This window comes from Trichechus manatus, unplaced genomic scaffold (assembly GCF_000243295.1).
Source record: "Trichechus manatus latirostris isolate Lorelei unplaced genomic scaffold, TriManLat1.0 scaffold00110, whole genome shotgun sequence".
Lineage (NCBI taxonomy): Eukaryota > Metazoa > Chordata > Mammalia > Sirenia > Trichechidae > Trichechus > Trichechus manatus.
Genome location: NW_004444046.1, coordinates 4408548 through 4433944, shown reverse-complemented (window position 1 = coordinate 4433944; position 25397 = coordinate 4408548). Strand labels below are relative to the sequence as shown.

Here is a 25397-nt window from a genome sequence, read left to right as displayed (position 1 = left end):
AATACTGTATTAAAAGTCCTAGCCAGAGCAGTAAGACAAGAAAAATAAATAAAAGGTATCCAGATTGGAAAAGAAGTAAAATTGTCTCTATTCATGGATGATATGATCTTATATACAGAAAATCCCAGAGAGTCCACAAGAAAACTAGAGCTAATAGAGGAATTTAGCAAAGTTACAGGGTACAATGTCAATAAACAATCAGTTGGGTTTCTATATGCCAGAAATGAGAAATCTGAAAGAGAAATTAGGGAAGCAATTCCATTTACAATAGCATCTAGGAGAACAAAATCAAACCAAACCAAACCTGTTGCCGCCGAGTCAATTCCAACTCACAGAACAAAGCAGAACTGCCCCATAGGGTTTCCAAGGAGCAGCTGGTGGATTTGAACCATCGACCTTTTGGTTAGCAGCCAAGCTTTTAACCACTGTGCCATCAGGGCTCCAAGAGAATAAAATACCTAGGAATAAATCTAATCAGGGACGTGAAGGATTTATACAATGAAAACTGTAAAACACTGCTGAAAGAAATTAAAGACTTAAATAAATGGAAAGATGTTCTATGTTCATAGACTGAAGGACAATATTGTTAAGATGTCAATACTATCCAAAGCGATCTACAGATTCAACGCAATCAATCAAAATGCCAACATCCTTCTTAAAGAAATAGAAAAACCAATCCTCAACTTTATATGGAATGGCAAGAGGCCCCGAATAACTAAAATAATGCTGTAAGAGAAGAACAAAGTAGGACTCACACTTCCTGATTTTAAAATATACTATACAGCTACAGTAATCAAAACAGCCTGGTACTGGTATAACAATAGACACACAGACCAATGGAATAGAATTGAAAGGCCAGAAATAAACCCACACATCTATGGTCAGCTGATTTTTGACAAGGATGTTAAGTCCATTCGATGGGGAAAGAAGGGTCTCTTCAATAAATGGTGCTGGGAAAAGTAGGATTTCCACATGCAGAAAAATGAAACATGAGCCATGCCTCACACCATACACAAAAACAAATTCAAAATGGATTAAGGACCTAAATGTGCAAACTAAAACCATAAAATTCTTAGAAAGAACAAGCAGGGGCAACAATGTCAGGTTTAGCTTTCAACAGTGGATTATCTAATATAAAAGCAGAAACAGCAAAAGACAAAATAAATAAATGGGATGTCATAAAAATGAAAAACTTCTGTTCATCAAAAGACTTTACCAAAAAAGTGAAGACAAGCTACTGACTGGGAGAATATCTTTGGAAACCATAAATCTGACAAATATCTAGTAACCAAAAAATATATAAAACTTCAACAACTTAACAAACAGACAAATAACCTGATCAAGGACTTAGACATTTCACCAAAGAGGACATTCAGATAGCCACCAAACACATGAAAAGATGCTCAGCGTCATTAACCATCAGAGAGATGCAAATCAAAACCACAATGAAATACCATTTCACTCCCACTAGGATGGCTAAGATTAAAAAAACAAAACAAAACAAAATAAATGTTGGTGAGGATGTGGGGAAATTGGAACCATTTTTCATTGTTGGTGGGAATGCAAAATGGTACAACCGTTGTGGAAAACGTGGCAGTTCTTAAAAAAACTAATAGAACCACCATATGACACAACAATTCCAATCCTAGGTATATACCCAAAAGACTTGAAAGCAGAGACTCAAAAAGAGACTTGTTACACCAATTCTCATTGTAGCACTATTCATAAGAGCCAAAAGGTGGAAACACCCTAAATACCCATCAACAGATGAATGGATAAACAAAATGTTGTACATACATACAATGGAATACTACTCAGCCAGTAAATGAAGTCTTGATACACGCTACAGTATAGATGAAGCTTGAAGGCATTTTGCCGAAGAAAATAAGCCAATCACAAAAGGATGAATACTATATGACCTCATTTATATAAAAAGACAACGCAAATGTATAGAGACCAAAGTTTATTAGTGGTTACCAGGGGTAGAAGGGAAAAAGCGGGGGTAAACGGTAATGGGAAAATCGCATTGACTAAGGATAGGGTTGCACAATTGATTATTTAACTGCTGTCAATAAGTTGTACACCTGCAAAAAGTTGAATTGGCAAAAGTTGTGTGATACATATATTTACGACCAAAAAAAAAAAAAGTAGCTGCTGAGGCTGTTTATGTACAACCCAACACCTCATGGGATTCGGTTCCTTGGTTTGGAGGTTTAGGGTCATGGTTTCATGGGATATCCCAGTTAACTGGCCTAATAACATGGTTAGTGCTTCTGTTCTACCTCCTAGTTCATTGTGTAGTGCCTGGGTCTTAAAAGCTTACTAGTGGCCATCCAAAGCACAATTGGTCTCTATTCACCTGGAGTAAAAGAGGAAGGAGTCAGAAATAGGAGGATATGGAATGTGGCTAATTGCCTCCATCAACAACTGCCTCCTTTGCCATGAGACCAGACAGAAGTACTGGATGGTGCCCAGCTACCATTACTGAATATTTTGATCAAAGATTCCATAGAAGAAACCTGATTGAAAGGGGGAAAATGCATGGACTCTAGACTTTGTGGCACCATGGAAGGTGGATGAACCCTTGAAACTATTGCCCTGGATAATTTTTAAACCTTAAACCAAAAATATCTTTTTTTTTTTTTTTTACTTTTTCTGAAGTTTGGATGTGTCTATGAGCTTCCATTACATTGCCCTGGACAAGCTGCGGTGTCTTCTCCAGTACTGTGTACTGTCTTACCCTTCATCAAAGTCACCACTTAATCTATTGTCTATTTAGTGTTTTTCCCTCCCACCTTTCCCCTCTCACATAACCATCAAAGAGTGTTTATTTTTGTGTGTAAACCTTTTCATGAGTTTTTATAGTAGTGGTCTCATACAATATTTGTCCTTTTGTGACAGACTTATTTCACTCAGCATAATCCCGTACAGATTCATCCATGTTGTGAGATGCTTCCAGATTCATCATTGTTGTTTATCGTTGTGTAGCATTCCACTGTATGTACCAGTTTATCCATTCATCAGTTGATGGGCACCTAGATTGTTTCCATCTTTTTGCTATTGTGACTAATGCTGCAATGAACATGGGTGTGCATGTCTATTCATGTTGACATCTCTCCAGGATATATTCCCAGGAGTGGGATTGCTGGATCATATGGTATTTCTATTTCTAGCTTTTTAAGGAAGCACCATATCATTTTTCAAAATGGTTGTACCATTTTGCATTCCCACCAGCAATGCATAAAAGTTCCAGTCTCCCCTTAGCCTCTCCAACATTTATTCTTTTCTGTTTTTTTGATTTCTGCCAGTTATGTTGGGATAAAATGATATTTCATTGTGGTTTTGATTTGCATTTCTCTAATGGCTGGTCATCACAAGCATTTCCTCATGTATCTGTTAGCCATCTGAATGTCTTCTTTGGTGAAGTGTCTGTTCATATGCTTTGCCCATTTTTTAACTGGATTGTCTTTTTGTTGTAGAGGTGTTGGATTTTCCTGTAGATTTTAGAGATTAGGCCTTTGTCAGATTTGTCATAGTCACAAATTTTTTTCCCAGTCTGTAGGTTCTCTTGTTACTCTTTCGGTGAAGTCTTTTGATAAGCCTAAGTGTTTAATTTTTAGAAGATCCCAGTTATCTAGCTTATCTTCTGGTGTTTGTGTATTGTTATGTTTTGCACCCTGTTAATGCTATTAGGGTCTCTAGCACTGACCCTATTTTTTCTTCTATGCCCTTTATAGCTTTTGGTTTTATAATTAGGTCTTTGATCCATTTTGAATTAGTTTTTGTGTGTGGTGTGAGGTATGGGTCCTCTTTCATTGTTTTGCAGATGGACATCCAGTTTTGTCAGCACCAGTTGTTAAAAAGACTGTCTTTTCCCCATCTGATGGACTTTGGGCCTTTGTCAAAGATCAGGTGATCGCAGGTGGATGATTTACATCTGGGTTCTCGATTCTGTTCCATTGGTCAATGCATCTGTCATTGTACCAGTACCAGGCTGTTTTGATACCGTAGCTGTATAGTAGGTTCTGAGGTCAGGTAGTGTGAGTCCTCCTACTTTATTCCTCTTCTTTAATACTGCTTTACTTATCTGGGGCCTCTTTCCTCTCCATATAAAGTTAATGATTAGTTTTTCCATCTGTCTTAGGCTGGGTTCTCTAGAGAAGTAAAACCAGTAAAGCGTGTGCGTGTATATATATTTATATCAAGGAAACAGCTCACGCAATTGTAGAGGCTAGAATGTCCCAAGTCCGTGGACCAGGGTAAAGGCCTCTGCCAAGTCATGCTGCTGCAGAAGCTGGCGAGCCCAAGATTGACAGGTCAGAGAGCAGGGCTCCCGCTCACAGGCTGTGAAGATCAACGAATTCCAAGATCAGCAGGCAAGACTGCAAGGTTTCTCCTGATTCACGTAGCTGCTGGGGCTGGCGAACCCAAGATCGGCAGGTCAGAGAGCAGGGCTCCGCTCACAGGCTATGAAGATCAATGAATCCCAAGTTCGGCAGATAAGCTGACAGCTCAAGTCCCAGGAACTGGAAATGAGACGACAGGAGGCAGCCACAGGATCCAGAGTGAGCAAAAAGCCAGAACGTCTACTTATATTCAGATGCAGGCCACAACCCCAAGGAAACTCCCTTTCATTTGATTGGCTACTCACAGTATATTCAATCATGGGAGTGATCACATTTAAACACTGAGAATCATGGCCCAGCCAAGTTGACACACAATCTTAACCATCACACCATCTCTTTAAAGAATGCCGTTGGTACCTGGATTGGGATTGCACTGTATTTGTAGATTGCTTTGGGTAGAATTTGAAGTCATCTTAAAACTGAACAATAGTTTAGTTTTACTAGTAAAAAAGGCTTGCCTTGAACATTATGCTCTTTTAAAAACCATCTATATAGGATCAAATTGACAACAGCAACTTCAAAGATTAGATAGGAACCTTAGGGGAGCAGTGAGTTTATGTTAATAAGGGAGGAACAACTCAGAAAAGGAGGGTGAGATTGGATGCACAACTTGAAGAATGTAATCAATGTCACTAAATTTTACATGTAGGAACTATTAAATGGTATGTTTTGCTATGAATATTCTCAACAAAAAAAATAGAATTTAGAAAAAAAATTAACAATCTAAAGAGATTTCAACCAACTTTATAATACTTAAATAATTAAGAATATACTTTTCCCAAAACACTGCATTGTAATAAATGTATTCAGTGAAAGATGAACTTAACTAAAATGTTAATTACGAGTGTTAGAATAATACCATGGTTATTGTGTGCTGTTGAATTGATTCTGACTAATAGTGACCCTATAGGACAGCGTAGAAATGTCCAGTAGTATTCCTTAGGCTGAAATCTTTACAGACGCAGATCACCAGGTCTTTTCTCCCGAGGAGTGGCTGGTGGATTTCAACTGCCGATCTTTCAGTTCACAGCCGAGCACTTAACCATTGCACCACCAGGGCTGTTTAGAATAATACCAGGTACAACTAAAATATATGCATGTTATGGTAAAGAAGAGCATAACGTGATGAGAAGAATGGCGAGGGATACTTAGCTTTCAAGTTTTCTTTACATGTCCTCCTGGAATAGCAGATGATGACTCAAGCCATGTCAATTTAAAAGAAAAGTATTTAAGAAGTAGATAATGAGGTGAAGAAAAGCACAGTAAACCAGCCTTAGCCACTCTAAATATATAAACTAATAATAATTATGACAATTTTGAAGGCTAACCTATACAAAGGCAAAATGTTAATTACCACTATATTTGAGCAAATTTGGTGACTATTATCCTCAAAGAATTACGAACATCACTGCAGCAGTTTTTAAAAAGAAATCTTGTTCATTAGATGCTTTGATTAATCAAGATGAGAATTAAACACAACCTCTCCATTTTAGTACGTTTCTTAAAGAGGCAGAGTCTTTCAATTTTCTTTAATTTCTTCACATTTCAATAAACTCCTATTGAATTTAAGCCAGAATAGATTAGTTGAGCATTTTATAAGTTTACAAATTTTATTTAAACTCAGTATACTGGGTTAATAAACATATATTAGATTTCTTAGATAAATAATTAAATATTAAGTTTGAGTGTATTATACAAAGGCAGTATTTCAAATTCATTTAACTAAGTCAATCCCACTGGTGGCAAGTTATTGTGAAAATGCCGAATGTACTGTGAAATGGTTAAAGATCTCTACAGTTTACAAGAATTAAGTGGTTTTATTATGTCCTCTAATTGGTTCCTATGACTTGGATCCCAAACAGAGAAAATTACAATTAAAAAAATTAATACCAATAGAAAATACATTAACTTTATTACAGATGTAATAAACCAGAAAACAAATAAGCCACAACTAATGCATAGCAGAAATAATGTGGCCACGGTACTGGGTCAGCAGTATAGGAAATGACTGTGTGGAACTGATAATTTAATGCATAAAGAATAAGTAATGAAATAAATCAATACATTGGAAAAGTGGGATGGAGAAGAGTGGTAGTAAATATCACGATAATACGAATTTTCTACATTTATTAGGAAGGAAAAGGACCACTGCGAAACTACAACAATAATCAAATGTGGTTTAATTTATAAAATTTTAAAATCCAAATCTTATAGAAAACTCAACTATAAAATAAATTGGCCTTCTGATAGTCCAAAATGTTTACTTATAATTGAAGCTAGCTTCTTACTCTTTATGCAATATAATGTATCAAATTCAGAAACCAAGTGATTTATAGTATGCATTACTATATGTTTATATTTAGAAAATTTAGAATTTAATATTTATTTTTTTAAAAGTGCATAATAGGCATAAGAGATGCTTATCAAAATTTTTCAAAACCCAGTAGTCTCCTGATCTCCAGCAATTTAGAAACCTATTAAAACATAAAACTGAATCAAATTTTAAAACTGTCCTTTGACAATACAAGAACACTAAATACCTATTTAAAATTCATTTTGAAAACAGAGCCTCAATTAACTCAAACCGAAACTACTACCATTGGTTTACTCCAGAATACTGAGTTTTAAATGAACAAAAATTTATATAATTTTCTAGCTTTTAAGAGAAATATTTGTTTTCTTAGAATAGTTACCTCCAACGAAATATATTAATTGAGAAAGACCACAATTCTTGTTAGTACCTAAGTTTTCTTATGCAGAAATAAGAAATTTTATCCCCCCATCACCCCACAATTTATGTACTGGCCAATGGGGCTTATAAATAGCAACACTCTTGGGCTGATATTATTGTGGATTTTGCTTAAATTTTGAGGGGAGGAAAATAACAAAAGCTCTACAGGTCAAAACTGAATCATTTAAGGAGCAATGAGCTTCTGTTAAGGGTGATGAAAAAATCTGGAAACACGGTGATGGCTGCATAGCATGATGAATGTAATCAGTGTCACTGAACTGTACGTGTAAAAGATGTTGAAATGGCACATATTTTCTTGTATGTATTTTTACCACAATTAAAAAAAAAACTCAATCATATAAACTAATGGATTTTACTTCAAAAAATGAAGGATAATTCTAAAATGCAAAATAAAAATGGAATTAAGACAGCTTTAAAAGAAAATAAAACTTCTCCATCTCAAAATAGTGCTATTGTAGCATAATTCATTTCTAAAAAAGCTATGTGTATAGTCTAGACATAAAAGCCAAAAATCAAAACAAACATTGCACAGTAATGATGCAGCATCAGGTGCTTTTACTTCAGTGAATGAAAAATAATGGTCACAAATCAAATGAATGGTAATTTAAGATGAATATATTCACCTAATCAGAGATGTTTATATTTACTATCAGAGATATCTTAGCAATTCCATACTCCTCACAAAGTCAGTATAACTGTTGTAAAAATATCAACTGTGGTTCTGAATAACCATTCACAGCTGACCTCAACAATGTATCTGATGTAGGAGACTGATTATCTGTGACAGGCAGAAGCATGTGGTGGTCCTCAGTCCCAAGTGGAAGAGCTAGTGGTAAAGTCATATCAGAAGGCTTCACATCCATAGTTTCTGAAAAAGGACTTTTCTGTATGGAATCTTGTTCACTCAAAGTATGATCCTCTGCACTGGAATCTAGAGTTTTGTCTGCACCTGAAATGGGAAGAAGGGGGGAAAAAATTACACTATCTTTAAAAAAGGAAACAGCCCTCCCCCCACCAGCAGCGGACTAATCTACAGTTCCCAGAATTTGCATTCCTACCTCCACTCCTTTTTCACTAAAGTTGTTTCTTTTATGCTGATTTGTCCTTGTTATCTATACAAATCTAATCTGACCCCTCACAGCTAGGCTCAAGCACTCACTTCATTATAAAAATGGTCTTAATCATTCTAGACCAGGGTGAGCTGTTAATTATCTATTTAACCATGCATATGTTATTTTTTCACATATAGCCTTGTGACATCCCTTTTACTGCTACTCAATATTTTACTCAGGTATGCCTTGAATCCTCAACTAGACTTTAAAGTGCCTAACAGACCTATATACATAATAACTACTCTATTTGTTCACTGAATACATTGAGTAGTTTATACTATTCTGTGAGTTCAAGTTCAGAGGTATGGTACTTGCATATATTCAGGGGAGAGAAATGCTGCTCTAATCAAGGGAGTAATTTTTACACTGACAGAAATAAGAAATTTTACCCCTTTTTGCCTCCAAATTTTCCACCAGCTTTAACATGCTTTGGTCCCTGCCAAGGGTTGATATTATCTCATTCTCACTATCCTAGTTAGAAGGAGCCCTGGTGGCACAGTGGATAAAGCACTTGGCTGCTAACCAAAAGATCTGCAATTTGAACCCACCAGCTGCTCTGCAGGATGAAAGATGTGGCAGTCTGCTTCTGTAAAGATTACAGCCTTGTAAATCCCGTGGAGTTCTACTCTGTCCTATAGGGTCGCTATGAGTTGGAATTGACTTGACAGCACACATCCTAGAGAAAACTGCACATATAATTCTGTGTATTCTTGTCAACTACCCTACAGTTTGACCAGCCAAGAATACAGCCTGCACTTTCTTGTCCCAGTGACTGTCCTCACAAGGTTCTTTCTACCTAGAACACACCCTCCTTTTCCCATAGCCAGCTTCTGAGCCATGCTTCACAGTCCCTCTAAATTTTAACCTTTTCCAAGACCCATCTGTCATGGATTGAATTATGTCCCCCCAAAAATGCGTGTTATCAGTTTGGCTGGGCCATGATTCCTGGTACTATGTGATTTTCCTATATGTTGTAAATCCTGCCTCTATGATGTTAAAGAAGGAGGATGGGTGGCAGTTGTGTTAGTGAGGCAGGACTCAATCTGCAAGATTGGATTGTGTCCTGAGACAATCTCTTGAGATATAAAAGACAGAAGTGAGCAGAGAGAAGAGGGGGACCTCATACCATCAAGAAAGCAGTGTTGGGAGCAGAGCGCGTCCTTTGGACCGGGGTCCCTGCGCAGAGAAGCTCCTAGTCTGGGGGAACACTGAAGAGAAGAAGGCCGACAGAGAAATAGCCTTCCCCTGGAGCTGATGCCCTGAATTTGGACTTCTAGCCTACTTTAACTGTGAGGAAATAAACTTCTCTTCGTTAAAACCATCCACTTGTGGTACTTCTGTTATAGCCGCACTAGATGACTAAGACAGAATTTGGTACCCAGAGAGTGGGATGCTGCTCTAACAGAAGACCAGCAGCAGCAGAGGAATGGCAGTGGCAGAGAACTTACAGTGGCAAAGGAGCGGCAGTGGCAGAGAACCAACATCAGCAGAACCAGACCAGTGCAAGATGGTGCTAAAGCCAACCCACGGAAGTGAGAGAGCTGAGTGCCTGTGCGCAGGAGGCTTCCTGGCAGAGTGGGGTGCCTCTGGGCACTTATCCGTGGAGCTAGGCTTGCCGACCCACGGAGCGAGAGCTGAGTGCCTGTGTGCAGGAGGCTTCTGGCGGAGTGGGGTGCCTCCGGGCACACTTATTGTTGGCGCTACCTAGCTTTGAACACTTGCCCCAGCAGGGCAGATGCGGGCGTGAGGCCTGAGGGCCAAGAGGCCACAGGAAACAGAAGCAGAAGCTGAAGAGACAAGGGACACAAGAAGCCAAGCTGCCTCAGTCTCAAAAGGTACGGCCATCACCTCAGGGGTTTCAAAGGGTGGAGCCATGGCCCCTGGTGCTTCTAAGGGTGGAGTCGCCACTCAGATGGACTGGGAGAATCCTGCGCCTAAAGCCAAGGGAGCAGAGTTGCTGTCCCAGTGGGCCTGGAAGGTGGAGCTGAAGCCCAGAACTGATGGGCCTCCAGTCAGAATCCAGAGACTGGCCAACACCTAGAGTCTGAAGGGCAGGGCTACTGTGTAAATTGTCTCAGAGAACAGAAGATTATTTTCAAAGCCTTGAGGGCTAATGTAATGTGTTCTGCTGACTTGCTTGGTGCCTGTTATCCCTTCTTTCCCTTCAGTTTCTCCCATTTGTAATGGAAATGTCTAGCTTGTGCCTGTTCTGCCATTGTACCTTTGGAAGCAGTTAACTTGTATTCTAGGTTTCACAGATGAAGAGGAATTTTTGGATTTTGGACTTGGAGTTAAGATTTTGGCTGATATAATGGAGAAAATATGTTTTGCATGTTCCAAGGATATGATTTTCTGAGGGCCAAAGGGTGGAATGTCATGGATTGAATTATGTCCCCCCAAAATGTGTATCAGTTTGGCTGGGCCATGATTCCTGGTACTGTGTGATTTTCCTGTATGTTGTAAATCCGGCCTCTATGATGTTAATGAAGGAGGATGGGCGGCAGTTGTGTTAGTGAGGCAGGACTCAATTTATAAGACTGGATTGTGTCCTGAGGCAATCTCTTGAGATATAAAAGACAGGAGTGAGCAGAGAGAAGAGGGGGACCTCATACCATCAAGAAAGCAGTGCTGGGAGCAGAGCGCGTCCTTTGGACCGGGGTCCCTGCGCAGAGAAGCTCCTAGTCCGGGGGAGCACTGAAGAGAAGGCCGACAGAGAGGAAATGCCTTTCCCTGGAGCTGACGCCCTGAATTTGGACTTTTAGCCTACTTTAACTGTGAGGAAATAAACTTCTCTTCGTTAAAACCATCCACTTGTGGTATTTCTGTTATAGCACCACTAGATGACTAAGACACCACCTCAGAAGGAATTAATATTTTTCTTCATCAGCACTTTTTGTGCCTCTTATTATACACTTCATTTTCTTTTACAATTACAGCTATTTATTTGTATTTCTGGTCTCCTACATCAGGTTGTAATCTTTTTAAGGGCTAAGCCTACGCCTTGTTCAACTTCATATTCCCTGCAGTTATGCGTACTTTATAGGCATTTAATAAACGTTGAGTTAATGACTTACTGCAGTTTTCAGATGTTTCTAGCTTAATCCTTATGAGCAGCCCTTTACACATTAAAGGAGCTTAGTGTTTTGTTTCTAATTGTGGCAGAATAAAATGGTGAGCACAGTGAAACATTTTCAAGAATTCATTTTAAGCAATAGTTTGTCCTTCTATTTATATATATTTTAACAATTTGGGGATACCTGTTTTCCCTGCTTCCTCCTATACATTTCTGGGCTAGTGTTCATGATGAGCCTTTCCTCACAATTACTACAGTAAACCCTTGGTTACTCAGACTCTAGTATGGGGAACAGTGATACATAGCTTATTATGTATTTGTTCATGCTGAAATGGATTATAAATTCAAATTTTAAAGGAGGAAATATTTTAAGTATGCTTTATTAGAAGCTCAATATGAAAACAAATCTAGAGTGAACTTTTTTGCAAACTGTAAAACTACTTTCTTCTTATATGTATATCTATTAAGATTCCTGGTTTAAACTGTTACAATCTACATCTCAACCTTAACTGTTTAAGGAATAGCACACTCTTTAAACATGAGAGCACCAAATTTTTTAAAAATATAGGCATTTACCAGAATGGACTTTTGTTTTGTGCTTCTTTAAATTTTTAATATCTGTGTAAGAATTTCCACATAATTCACAGATAAATGGTCTTTCTCCTGAAAAACAAGTTAAAAAGTTTAAGATCTCAGTATTTTAGAAGCTTCCAGTTATGACAAAAATATCAGTGTTTATGAACACAAGGCAAAAATTATTATACTGCTTAATACTGGTTTGAAATTATAATTTTAATCATTTGGTTCTAATATAAAATGAAAAATCATATATACACAGGCACTCCTTTATAAAGCATCCCCATTTCAGGGAAAAGTGAACATTTTCATTAACAGAAATTTATTTGCAAGCTAAAAAAAAACTTACTCTTTTATTTCTATCAAACATTTAGTGAATGTCAATTATATGCCAGTCCCTGGCTAAGAGGTACAACTAAGAAAAAAAAAATTAACACGGTTTCTGCTCTCAGATAGTTTATACATCAGAAAACCCTTAAAAAGTACTGACAGCATAAAATGCTACAAAATTATAATTCTTTTGAAGTTAAGAACTGTTCAATACTTTATACCGTGAACTAAGAGAACTGTAAATAAATTTACTTATTAAAACTCTACTAGGTGCTCAAACTATCCTAGACATGAATTATGAGAAATACTTTTTAAAAAGAAGTCAAAACAGTACATTTTTAAAGTGGCATTTTCCAAAATGTTTTTACATTCAGTATTTTCTTTATACTACTTACAGACTACTTTTTACAATAATTATATTGATACTAAAATTTACTCTTAAAACTTGTGTACTAAACACTGTTTAAAAAGAAAATCTGATGTTAACTTGGTACTATCTACTCCTTTTCATTTCTTGGTATATCTGTGCAATTTAATCCAAGTCATTCAAAACTACTGATTATCTGGCATATTTCCTGGAAAATCTACACAACTCTTGACTAAACTTAATTCACACTCCAAACAACTAAAAAAAAATGAAATAAGGAAATAAAAAATTGATACTTATACATTAAAATACTGCTATCAGTAGAGTCTGACTAGATACCACATAGTCCACAATGGTTTAAAAGTCAAGGTTTACATAAAAAGAAATTAGAGAGAACAAAAAATAATACGTTCTCCCTAAACACAGACCTGTATGGGATCGAAAGTGTTTGTTGAGCTCTCCTGAGGAAATAAAACTTTTCCCACAAATACCACATATGTATGGTTTTTCACCTAGATGGAAAATAAAAGATAGTGGTGTACCATACCAATATAATATTAATTACAAATAAAGTAAAACTGTTCTAAAATAGTACAGTTATGCATCGCTTAACATCCATGATACGTTCTGTGAAACAGGACATTGTGTGAACACCTGGGTCTGTGGGGCCCAGGGGCTGCTATGTGGCATGGGGCCCAGGGAACTCCTGCTGAGGATGCCTCAGGTAAGCACGCGGCCAGATGGCCAGGTCCTGCCCGGCACGTGGCCCTGCAGCCTCGTGAAGGTCATGGTGGGGAGGCTCTGGGCGCCAGCCGTGGCAGCAGGGGAGCAGTCTTGGTGACTTGGCTCCCCTCCCAGGCTGGGCCCCGTGATGCCTGCTGACCTTGGGTACTCAAGAGCAGGCTTGGGCCCTACTCCTCCCAGTGGCAGGGGTGCCTGTTCTTGTGGCTGGGGGTGGGGCAGGGTGGCTTGCTGCCAAGTCACACTGTGGGCATCCCCTGGAGGATGGCACACTGCCCCACGGACATATATGTAGTCAGACGTTGCCCGAATGGATGTTATGCAGCACATGACTGTATTTCAATTAGAATCTCTTTAAATTGTTTTTTAGAGGTATTTTCAGTAATCCAACTTAAATAAATATTACTTTATACTGTTCATGTAACCTGAAGCTTTTCATATAATAAAGCCTTACTTCTGCAAATGTCCCTTCTAACAAAGATAGGTTGGACAAGGAGACTGACTTTTATATGATTAGAAAAAAATGTACATGTATCAACTCATATTTTAGTTCTCCCTATATATTAAAGAGAAATAAAGGCATTTAGGAAAGATTCCATTAAAAAAATGTATCCTACGAAAACCGAAAATCTTTGAACAATAAAGTGTGCTTCAAAACTGAGAGCTTGCATTTGAAGGATCTGTTTACAATATTTTCAAACCTCAGAATGTCTAAGAGGTTATAAAATGAACGTTCTACCCAAACCGACCTCTTCACCCCTAACTACTCCGTAATTTTATCCACAAGAAATGCAGCTTCAAAAGACTAAGAAACCTTTCTAAGGTCATAAACACGTCTCAGCTCAAGTTTATAGGTTGTCAAAATTATCTCACTGATTTTAATGTGTATAAGTTGCATGATAAAAAAAAAATTCACCCATCTTGTATTATTCTAGAAGATAAGCCAGTTTTCATATATCTAATATTTATATGAAAATCATAAAATTACAAAGCTCCTAGAATACAAAGCTTTCTAGAGGTACAAATACAGATATCTAAATACAAAGTCAAAAAACTACTTTCTGTAAAGACCTAATTTAGTTCCCTTTTTCTTTTATCTACAACACCTTTCCTTCTTTGAAGCAGTCTCTCTGTGTCAAACTCTTACCTGTATGCTTTCGAGAATGAGTGATAAGAGAACTAGAGACAGCAAATGCCTTCCCACAGGTATCACACACATAAGGCTTTTCTCCAGTATGCCTACGAACATGATAGGTCAGTGTGCTGGCTTGGGCAAATCTCTGTCCACACCTATCACAGACATATGGCTTCTCTCCACTATGCTTCCTATTAGTAAACAAGCAAAGTTATAGGCTGGTGAGTAGAACAATTTTGGGGTCAATCTTTGCACACAATCTTTTTTAGTACAATTTCTTATATAGTATTTTATTTCATTCATCTTAACAGACTAACAATATACATTTAAAATTGGCAGTTGTTTCAGTGTAAACACTGCCAAAAATAAATGTTCCGGTTATTATCAAAACGTTATTTTGGGAGCCATTCAAAAAGTTTTACCATCATCTTTCCATGATTGTCAGCTGAGCCTCTAATACTGCCCAGCAATTATTCTCACTAGTCCATTCACTCTCCACTCTTTGAAACTTTCCTCAAACCTCCAGCATTCACCCTCAGTTGATGTCCTTGCTTCCTACTTAGAAAAATTTAAGCAATTGGGAGAAAATTTCCACTATCGCAACTATTCACCTACTAGGATCTGTACTTATATGGTTTGGCTTCTTTCTTGTGAACTATGAGAGTAACAGTTCATCTGAAACTAGCCACTTTCACTTGTACACTAGAAAGCCTATTCCCTCTTGCCTACTCAATATCACCCTGGCCATTTCCCATCCTACAACTTCCATTTTTCCCACCACACTGGATCACAGCATACAATACTGACAGTTTTTCCTATCTTTAAAAACAAAAAAAACCCCGACCCCATCTGCTCTTCCATTTCTCTGCTCCCCTTTACTAAAAACTCCTTGAGTCTCCAAATGTTCTACTTCCATTTCTTCTCTACTAACCTCTTCTCTACCAATGCTTCTTTTGTCAAGAACATTGCTGACCTCCCGCTTTGCTAAATAGTTAGTTCTCAGTCCTCACCTCCCTATCAGCAGAATTTGGCATGGGTGATCACTCCTTTCTGGAATCATTTCTTGCACTTGAATTCCAAGACAGCCTGCTTTCCTGGTTTTCTTCCTATAATGGCTATTCCTTCCCAGTGGCCTCTGCTGGTTCTCTCCTATCTCCTGGAACTCTTAAGAGTGACTCAGGACTCAGTTTTTTTTTTTCTCTTTTCTAGCTATGTTCACTCTCTGTGTGATCTTACTCAGTGTTACGGCTTTACATACCATCTAAATGCTGATGACTTCCACATTTGTATCTTCAGCTCAAGCCAGTCCTCTGAACTCTAAACTTAGACATCTAATTATCTATCGTACATCTCCACTTAGATGTCTACTAGTCATCTCAAATTTAACATGTTGAGAACTGAACTGACCTTTCCCTGTTCAGTTGCTCTACCCGAAAACCTTCTCCATCTCAGTTAATGGCAACTCCATTATCTCAGGTGGTCAGGCCCAAAATCTCAAAACACCACTAACTCTTCTTTCTTTCATACCCCACATCTAATTTATCAGCAAACTCTGTCAGCTCTACCTTTAAAATATATTCAGAATCCGACTTCTTACTTCTTCCACTGCTACTACCCTGGCCTGAGCCAACATCACTCTCACTTGGGTTTTACCTACAGCTTCCTAACTGGTCGCCCTGCTTCCACTCTTGCAACCCTAGTCTTTTCCTAATATAGCAGCCAGAGTAATCCTCTTAAAATGCAAGCAAGTTCATATCATCTCTCAATCTCAACAGTAAAAGCTTTACAATGACCTACAAAACATTATACCATCTGGATGCCCTATCATTATTCTGGTCTTATCTCCTAGTACTCTTTCCCGATGACTAACTTCCCTCCCACCCACCACAGTTTCTTTATAGTCCCTTGAATATGCTAATAATATTCTGTGGTGGAATCATAATTAGAATTGTACTGTCCTGAGTTCTAATCCAGCAGTCTATTCATAAAATGATGGTGAACAACAAACTAAAAGATCAATCGCCTTTTTTTTTTTTTTTTTTTTTTACCTTGCATGAATCTTGAGATTGCTAGAAGTTGCAAATTGTAAATTGCACACATCACATTTGTAGGGTTTTTCCTCACCGTGATGCATGCGGCTATGGAAGACTAGCTGGCATTTCTGAGCAAACCCTTTATCACATAATTCACATTTGTATGGCTTCTCACCTAAAGGAAAAATAAAATTTAGAATTAGAAGGAAATACTACTTTGTTTACTGAAGCCATATAAGCTTTCAAAACAGTTCATCAATACTACTAGTTTTGGTAATCAGAAAATGTTAACTGGTAGAAGTAAAAGCAAATAGGATCTCTTTTTCCAGATTCACCACTGAAAACACCTGGAGAGTTAAAAGAAATTAGTGGTTTTCAACTCATAATGGTGACAGATGATCAGTGAGAAAAATAGATATTGTATCTTAAAAAGTAACAAAGGTACCAATGAGCGCTCACACTTTACCATGAGAAAAAGGATCTGCAAAATAAAGGTACGTGTAGAAGCTGAGGAAGGAATGTATGCGTAATTCTAACGAGTTCAGAAATTGGCAAGGTCAAGGAAGCAGGTGACAAGAAGTCTTGGCAGAATCTCAGAATTGGCCTGAGCTGTAACACTTTCCATCAGTTTTGGTATCTTTGTTAAATACTCAGCAAACTAGAACCAAGTTCATGCTTATTTTAACTGTGAAGGAAAAAGGTATAAAGAGCTCATGCACTGGGACTTCATCAGTTACAATAAAATACTAAGTGCCAAAAAAAAAGCCACTAAAATACTTGGTAAGAGAAATTTTCAGCTGTCTACCCTACTAAATACTTTTATGAATTTAAGAATATACTAAATTTAGGGCACAAGCAGTCAACATTTGCAAGAGTAATATGCTTGCTATAAAAAAATATTATTGCAATCATAGTATTAAAAGCAATTACATATCCCCACAAACCAGTCTTACCTGTATGCGTTCTTACATGTGTTTTCAGCTGGTTACACTGGGTAAATGCCTTCCCACACAAGTGGCAGACATAAGGTTTGACTCCTTTATGTATTCTCATGTGCCTTCTCAAGCTGCTAGCTTCTGAAAACACTTTCCCACACGTGTTACACATTGGCTTGGCCTTGGAATATCTTTGATCCAGCTCTTCCCCAGAGCTCTCCAGCTCATAAGGATTCTTGATGCTGGCTATATTAGACATAGAGTGTTCTTTCAGAGCACAGTTTGGCTGGGATTTTCCACGTTTCCGTTTCACAGTGACAGTCTGCACAGTATCTTGTGCCGGAAAAGTATTTTCCACAACTGATGTCAACTCAAGCTCTGAACTATCATTTCTTTGTGAAACTTGTTCTGTTATAGATGTGGACAACTTATTTGCATCTAGGAATAGTTCAACAGATGCATTCTCTAAAATGTCACTGGAATATTGCACTGTTTTATTCTGTTCTGTTTTCTGGGAGTTGAAAGCCTTCTTCTTCTTTTTAGTTTGAGACGACTTCCTTCCCAAAGCTCCTGGTTTAGGATTTGCCTGAACTAAATCTGTAGATCCTTCAGATTTCTCCCGATTGTTATAATCTCGTAGAGTAAGGAGACAAGTCTGTTGATTCAATTCAATGTTTCCAGTAATACTAGATATCTCTGTAGAAGAGGGATTAGCAATAAAAGCAAAATCTTCCATCTTTACTTTACATTTAGTGACCACCTCTTCCACTTTGAGATAGTCAGCAGCCTGATGAATTTCTTTAACATTCCAACTGTAAGGAAACAAGGCTAAATGACAATATTCTGATCAAAGAAAAACTGTTTCCGAAACAGAGCTGCACATATACTTCAATGCCTTTTAAAAACCTATAATGAAACAGAATGCTAAAAAATGCATAAATAAGAGAATGTACAAAATTAATTCATTAAAGAACCTCCAATCTTACAGAACTTGAAAAGATGAAAAATGATGGCTATTCAGGGCTACCTATTGACCACTACCCATAAAAACCCATTGCCGTCAAGTCAATTCCAACTCATAGCGACCCTTTAGGACAGAGCAGAACTGCCCCATAGGGTTTCCAAGGTCTGGCTGGTGGATTCGAACTACCAGCTGTATGGTTAGCAGTCGTAGCTCTTAACCACTATGCCACCATGGCTCCAATGGAGAAAAATAAAATGTTAAATTTTCTGGTTGTTTTAAAAGTACTTAGACATGAAAACAGCTGTTGGTAACTTACTGCCTCCTCCCATTCACCCTGAGACCTCTTCAGAGAGCAGTCAACTTTTCTGGATTGGTAACAAGAGTCTGATAAAAATGGCTTCTCACTACCTTCCTCCGCTCCCCTCTGGGGGGCCTGAACTGTACTTCTCAAATTCTACAGTGCATGTGAATCCACCCCAGGATCTTGTTAAAATGCAGGTTCTGATTCAGTAGGCCTATAGTGGAGCCAAACGCTTAACCACTGAGCCACCAGGGCCCCAGAGAGGGCTCAGCACATTCCAAAACTTTGTTCCTCAAAGACAGTCCATGAACCGCAGCATCAGCATCACCAGGTAGTGTGTTAGAAATGCATAATCTCAGGCTCCACTACAGACCTGCTGTATGCTTCCTTTACCTAATTTAGCATTACAATGGCTTTTTATAAATTGTCTTTTATTATAAACATAACTATTTTCCAACTCATTACAAATTAAACAGACCTACAGGCTAGTTTGGAAACCTGATCGCCAACTTAGAAAACATTTTACTCTCTGGGAAAACGCATCTCAAGTTCCTAAACATATTACAAATAACTTCTGCAACACAATCTGTTTGCAAATTGGGTCTTTCCCCACAGTTAAGAAAATGTTACCTAAAATATTCTTTTTATGGCCTTTGGCTATAATTTTGGAATACAGAATCATCAACTCTCTATTTGATAAAAATAGCATGAATGCCCCAAATATAAACACAATTTTATTTACCTTTTATACAAAATATTTTTGCATGTATATATCACCCTCCAAAAACATTGTTTATTCTTAAGCATTTTTACTGATTTTATTACATAATCTATTAAAAAGGTATCTGAGAGATACTACTGGGATAAAAAGCAAATTTACTCCACCACTTACTAAACTTAAGTAGATCTTTTGGTCCTAAACTATAATTGTGCTTCCAAATCCACTGTCAGTGAGTCATTTCCAACTCACAGCGACCCTACAGGACAGAGCAGGACTGCCCCATAGGGTTTCCAAAGTTGTGAATCTCCATGGAAGCAGACTGTCACATCTTTCTTCTGTGGAGCAGCTGGTGTGTTAGAACTGCCGTTTTGGTTAGCAGTCGAGTGCTTTAATTGTGCCTAACAACTGCCGACCTACTGCCACTGAGTTGACTCCAACTAACAGCAACCCTATAGGACAGAGTAGAATTGCTCCAAAGGGTTTCCAGGAGCGGCCGGTGGATTCAAACTGCCGACCTTTTGGTTAGCAGCCGTAGCACACCACAGTTCTCAACCACTGCGCCACCAAGGCCCCAATTTAATTGTGCTTAGTGCTCCATAAAATGAACCACCAATCAGATAACACAATCAGCAGGGGCGGACTAGCCAGTAAGCAAGGTAAGTGCGGGCTTACTTGTGCTTACTTACTAATCTGTAGTGCACAATTTCACATGGGTTTCATTGTGCTTACCTTGCTTACTGGGTAACTCACCCTCAGCGACTGTAAATTCGAAAAGAGGCTTTGATTCTGTAGGAAGGTGCTGTGAGGTTGGGAAAGAGATGTCAACCATACCTAGAAGCGGAATCTTTGATGTGGTGAAAAAGACGTGAAACTGTTCACTGCAGATGATCTGGTAAGCAAGGTAAGCACCATGCTTACCTTGCCTATTGGCTAATGTGCCCCTGACAATCAGGTAGCCTTTAAGACTAACATAAACTAGCATTAAGTCACATACTAATTGTTCAGCACTGAAACAATAATTTGTAAAAATCATTCATCTGTTTGATAGACCAGCCTGCAATCTGTCAGTTAAGAGAAGCTATCAGCATTTGTTTACCTCAATAATTGATCTGGTACTTCTGTTTACAAGCACAGATGAAAAGCAAACTTGCTTTCATCTTTTGAACAGTCATGAAGGTCATTTAATTATAAATTGCCAGGTATGTGAGTAAATGCTTTATATGACTAGCTCATTTAATTCTCAAAACATGCCTATGAAATCTATTATAACCCCTATTTTACATACAAATGAAGATGCAGGGGTTCAAAGAAATTAAATAACTTGTCCAAGATCACAGTGTATTAGAATCAAGATTTGATCAAGGAAATCTGGCTACTGAATCCACTTAATTCCCTACTATTCTGCTGGTTTTCTTAATAATTTAGCTGTACAGGTTTTCTACTTTGGTATAAGTCTTCTCTTACAGTTCTCCCTGGGCCAGGAAAAATATGTACCAAAAAGATTGAACAAAATATATGCCTCTTCTTCAGTTTCTCTGCATAAAGTCTCAAAAAAGGTGCTCAGCAGTGTGTTCAAATCAATCCAAAAAGATTCATTCTGGCATAGTCAATTGAGAAACAGAAATAACTAAATTGAAGTTCAACCAAAATTCATTGACTTTGTGGTTACTTTATATCGTTATTGTTGTTAACTGCTATCTCACAGCAACCCCATATGTGCAGAGTTTAACTGCTCCACACTGTTTCCAAGGCTGTGACTTTTCAGACAGATTATCAGGCCTGACTTCCGAGGTACCTCTGAGTGGGTCTGAACCGCCAACTTTCACCTAGTAGTCAAGTGCTTTACCATTTGTGCCACCCAGCCACATTCTTTTATATTAAGTATTCTAAATTCTTAAATCAGAGGAATCCGCATAGTTAACTATTAAGTAAATTTAAATAATTCATCATTTGAGATTAATCTATAACACTTCACTATTCCTTTAATCAACTTACAGAACTGACTCATATTAGGATTTCATTATATCAAAATTTCAAAGTAGCATGAATGTTTTCTTTTCAAAAGGATCAAGCAAAAGAGCTGCCATCTAAGATAAAACTACTGGTCTCTTTCTGTATGGAGCAAAGGAGAGTGAAGAAAACCAAAGACTCAAGGAAACAATTAGTCCAAAGTACTAATGGACCACAGGAACCACAGCCTCTACCAGCTTGAGACCAGAAGAACTAGATGGTGCCCAGTTAACACTACCAACCGCTCCGACCTGGATCACAATAGAAGGTCTCGGTTAGAGTAGGGGGAAAAATATGAAGAACAAAATTCAAATTCATAAAAAAGAACAGATTTAGTGATCTGAGAGAAACTGGAGAACCCTCCAAGACTATAGCCCTTAGATACCCTTCTAACTTGGAACTGAACCATCCCTGGAGATCACCTTCAATGAATTAACTGACAGGCCTATAAACAAGCAATAACACACGTGAGGAAAATTCTCCTTAGAACAATCATCTATATGAGACCAAAAGGACAATATATGCCCAAAAGCAAAGATGAGAAGATAGGAAGGGGCACGAAAAACAGACGAATGGAAATGGAGAACTCAGGTGGTAACGGGAGAGTGCTGACACCTTGCGGGGACTGCAACCAATGTCACAGAACAATTTGTGTATAAACTATTGAATAGGAAAATAATTTGCTCTGTAAACCTTCAGCTAAAGCACAATTTTTTAAAAAAGGATTAAGGAGAGTCCTGATTACACCTTTTTTAAAAAAAGTACACTTCCATGGTAAACTGAAATGTAAAAGGAATGTACACATTTGCTTAACATGTGCATGCATATACAGTGAAACCTGTGAGAGCTGGAACTCGACTGGACGGCCTTGTTTTTCCAGGTCTTGCAAGTCTTCCACCTTTGTCAGGGTACAGTCGTACCTCTTTTCTATCGCTCTCTATCAGTGGAAAATATTTGAGTTTTCCTTCTCTAGCAGGTTTCCGCCTTACACAGACTCTGGATTTCACAGGTTTTACTGTATCTCTACAGATCATTTGGAAAAGCCTGAAAGAATATATATCAAAATGTTAATAAAGTTATCAGGGTGTGGCAAAATTCCAGGTGTTCCCTTTTCTTTTTGCTTTTTCTTTTCAAAATTTTATCAAAAAACATGGAATTAAAGGGAGAGGGAGGAGCAGAGAAACTAAAGGAAAGAATCTAATGTTCACTGGGAGGTAGGCTTTCAAGTAAACTTTTTTTCCCTTTTATTTTATTTTTGGTGAACGTTTATACAGCAAATTAAGTACTCATTTAACAATTTCTAAACATATTGTCAAGTGACATTGGTTACATTTTTCTCAATGTGTCAGCATTCTCATTATGTCCATTCTGGTTGTTGTTTTCATTAATCTAGCTTCCCTGTCCTTCCAGCCCAATCTTCTCATCTTTGCCTGAGGGTAAATATTGACCATTTAGTCTCATACAGATGATTATTCAGAAGAACACAGTACTCATGGGTGATACCGCTTAGTTTATAAGCCAATCTATTATTTGGCTGAAAGGTGACCTTCGGGAATGGCTTCAGTTCCAAGTCTAAAGGGTATCTCTGGGTGATAAGTCTCAGGCAATCCTCTAGTCTCTACCAGTCCAGTAAGTCTTGCCTTTTTAGGAATTAGAGGTTTATCCTACATTTTTTCCCATTCTATCTGGGACCATCTATTGTGTCTCTGGTCACAACAGTAGTTAGCAGTAGCTGGGCACCATCTAGTTCTTCTGGTTTTGGGATAGACAGGGCCATGCACACCGCACCACCACAACAACACACACCACACCACAGCTAAGTTAAAACAACAAACACAACAAACACTGCACCGCATCATGAAGGAGGGATCCAGAATGGCAGACTCAGTCACAGGACCCAGCGAAGCCACAGCTTCGCTGGAAGAGGTGGGAGCGAGAGCCCAAGAGAGATATCTGGTCGACCTCGAGCCTCGGAGAGGGAAAAAAACAAAAAATCAAATAAAGAAAACCTAAGCCTGCAGTTTCAGAGACACACAGAGTTGGGTTCCACCGCCTATTGCTATGCTGGTCGACCCTGTTTCCGCGGCCGGGTCCTGAGGGGTCCGAGGACAGCGGGGCGCGTGGGTTCGTGTGGGCTATTAGTCCTACAGACTAGTTTCTTCTTTGAGTCTTTGGTTTCCTTCTCTTTTGCTCCAGATGAGTACAGATCAACAGTTGTATCTTAGATGGCCACTCACAACCTCTTAAGACCCCAGATACCAGTAAGATGTAGAACAGTATCTTTACGAACAATGTTATGCGAACTGACTGAGTTGTCCCCCAAGACTATGGTCCTAAACCTTCAAACCCAGTGAATCAATCCCACAAGGTGTTTGGTTATATCTAGGAAATATCTGTAACTGTTCCCCCTCCTTCAAGTAAATTCTTATTTAATTTTCACAGTAACACCAAGGTACTTATTACCATCTCATTTTTACAGATAGGGAAACTGAGGCCCAGAGAGGGGTTGCATCTTGCTCAAGGAGATATAGTGACTGACAGGCAAAATCTAATTCCAAAGCCCATAATCCTTCTTTGGAGTGCGTGGGTGGTGCAAATGCTTAACACACTTGCTGCTAACCAAAAGGCTAGAGGTTCAAGCCCACCCAGAGGCACCTTGGAAGGGCCTGGTGATCAACTTCTGAAAAATTAGCCATTCAAAACCCTACAAAGCAGTTCTACTCTGATACACATGGGCTTGCCATGAGACAGAATCAACTTGACAGCAAGTGGAATAATCTTTTTACAGCAGAAGATAATGAGAACTCCACTTTTATGTTTACAATATCGTAAGAAATGGAGGAAAGGCAGCAGGGTTAATTTGAGTGGTTTCTCTTTTATTCCCTCCACTTTTTCCCCCACAACTAGTAGATGTATTGCAATTAATCTAATTAAATAGTTCATTATCTAAGGGAGACACACAGTGCCTGCATTATAAGATTCCTCAGAACCTGCTTGTTAGTGCAGTGATAGCATTAATCACTCTAGCACCTCAGATCTGACTTAAGCATCAGTACTGCGAGTTTTACAGAGGTAACAGAAGGAGTAACTGCCATTTATGCTTCAATGAGTTGCTTTCCAGAATCAAGATTAGAAACAGACTCTACACATTGCTATTTAGGGATGGACATGGAAGTATGATTAATTGAGCAGAGGTTCTTCCTTTCTTCCCCACCCCCATCTACACTCCCTCATCCCAATCACCTTAAGAGGTAAGGTACAAAGAGCAAAAAGAGGAATATAAAGACCAAAAACCAGTGGGAAACTGGAACTCAGAATTCACTGTGCTCAATCTTCAAGTTTACATAACTGAAATCATGAACTTCGTTCAGTAGGTAAATCAAATGCATCAGAAACAAAGTTTTAATCTCATTAACACTTGTGCTTCTCATGTTTATAAAATGCTACGTTTTCTGTTCATTCTAAATCTGTGACACTGACTTCTTTATTTAAAAAAACCATATGTGTCAATATTCGAAGACTGAGTTCAGAGACAGACTAGAAAAAAAAAAAAACGACTATAACTCTAAAGATTATTGACTAGACTTTATAACCGAAAATAAAATGCATACTTAACCTGTCAAGATTTAAAGTTCCTGTGTAGATAAACTCCAACAGTTTCTGAAATCCATCTGCCTTCACCTGACTCTGATCAAGAAAGACATTGTTCTCAGAAGTGCTTCTGTAGATCGCACCAAAATACTCACTAAAGGAGGCAAGCACATTCCTATGAGCTTTAAATTGGAATTCCCCAATCACTATAGTGCAGTCACAAAGAAAGCCTGCTTCCCGTTGTTTGTTCAGTCTTTCTAAAAGGTGCTCACAGTGGTGGGAATACTGCATTTTGTTATCAGAATGGAATTTTACCCTTGTTCTAAAAGACAAAAAAAAAAAAAAAAAAA

At 38.3% G+C, this 25397-nt stretch overlaps 1 protein-coding gene across 5 annotated transcripts in view; it reads right to left on the bottom strand.

Moving 5' to 3' along the window:
- Nucleotides 1–7258: 7258 nt before the first annotated feature.
- The window catches only part of MYNN (myoneurin), a 19964-nt gene continuing 1825 nt past the window's right edge, over nt 7259–25397 (bottom strand). For 2 of the 5 annotated variants that reach the window (XM_004383445.2, XM_023737891.1), the window contains exons 2-8: nt 25073–25369; nt 17479–18272; nt 16541–16700; nt 14505–14683; nt 13045–13128; nt 11920–12006; nt 7259–8107 (exon numbers count right to left, since the gene is read on the bottom strand). In XM_004383445.2, the coding sequence (XP_004383502.1) occupies nt 7845–8107; nt 11920–12006; nt 13045–13128; nt 14505–14683; nt 16541–16700; nt 17479–18272; nt 25073–25369 (1864 nt within the window). In that variant the 3' untranslated portion in view covers nt 7259–7844. The remainder of the gene's footprint in view (nt 8108–11919; nt 12007–13044; nt 13129–14504; nt 14684–16540; nt 16701–17478; nt 18273–25072; nt 25370–25397) is intronic. The other 3 variants (XM_023737892.1, XM_023737893.1, XM_023737890.1) reach the window with 3 other exon arrangements.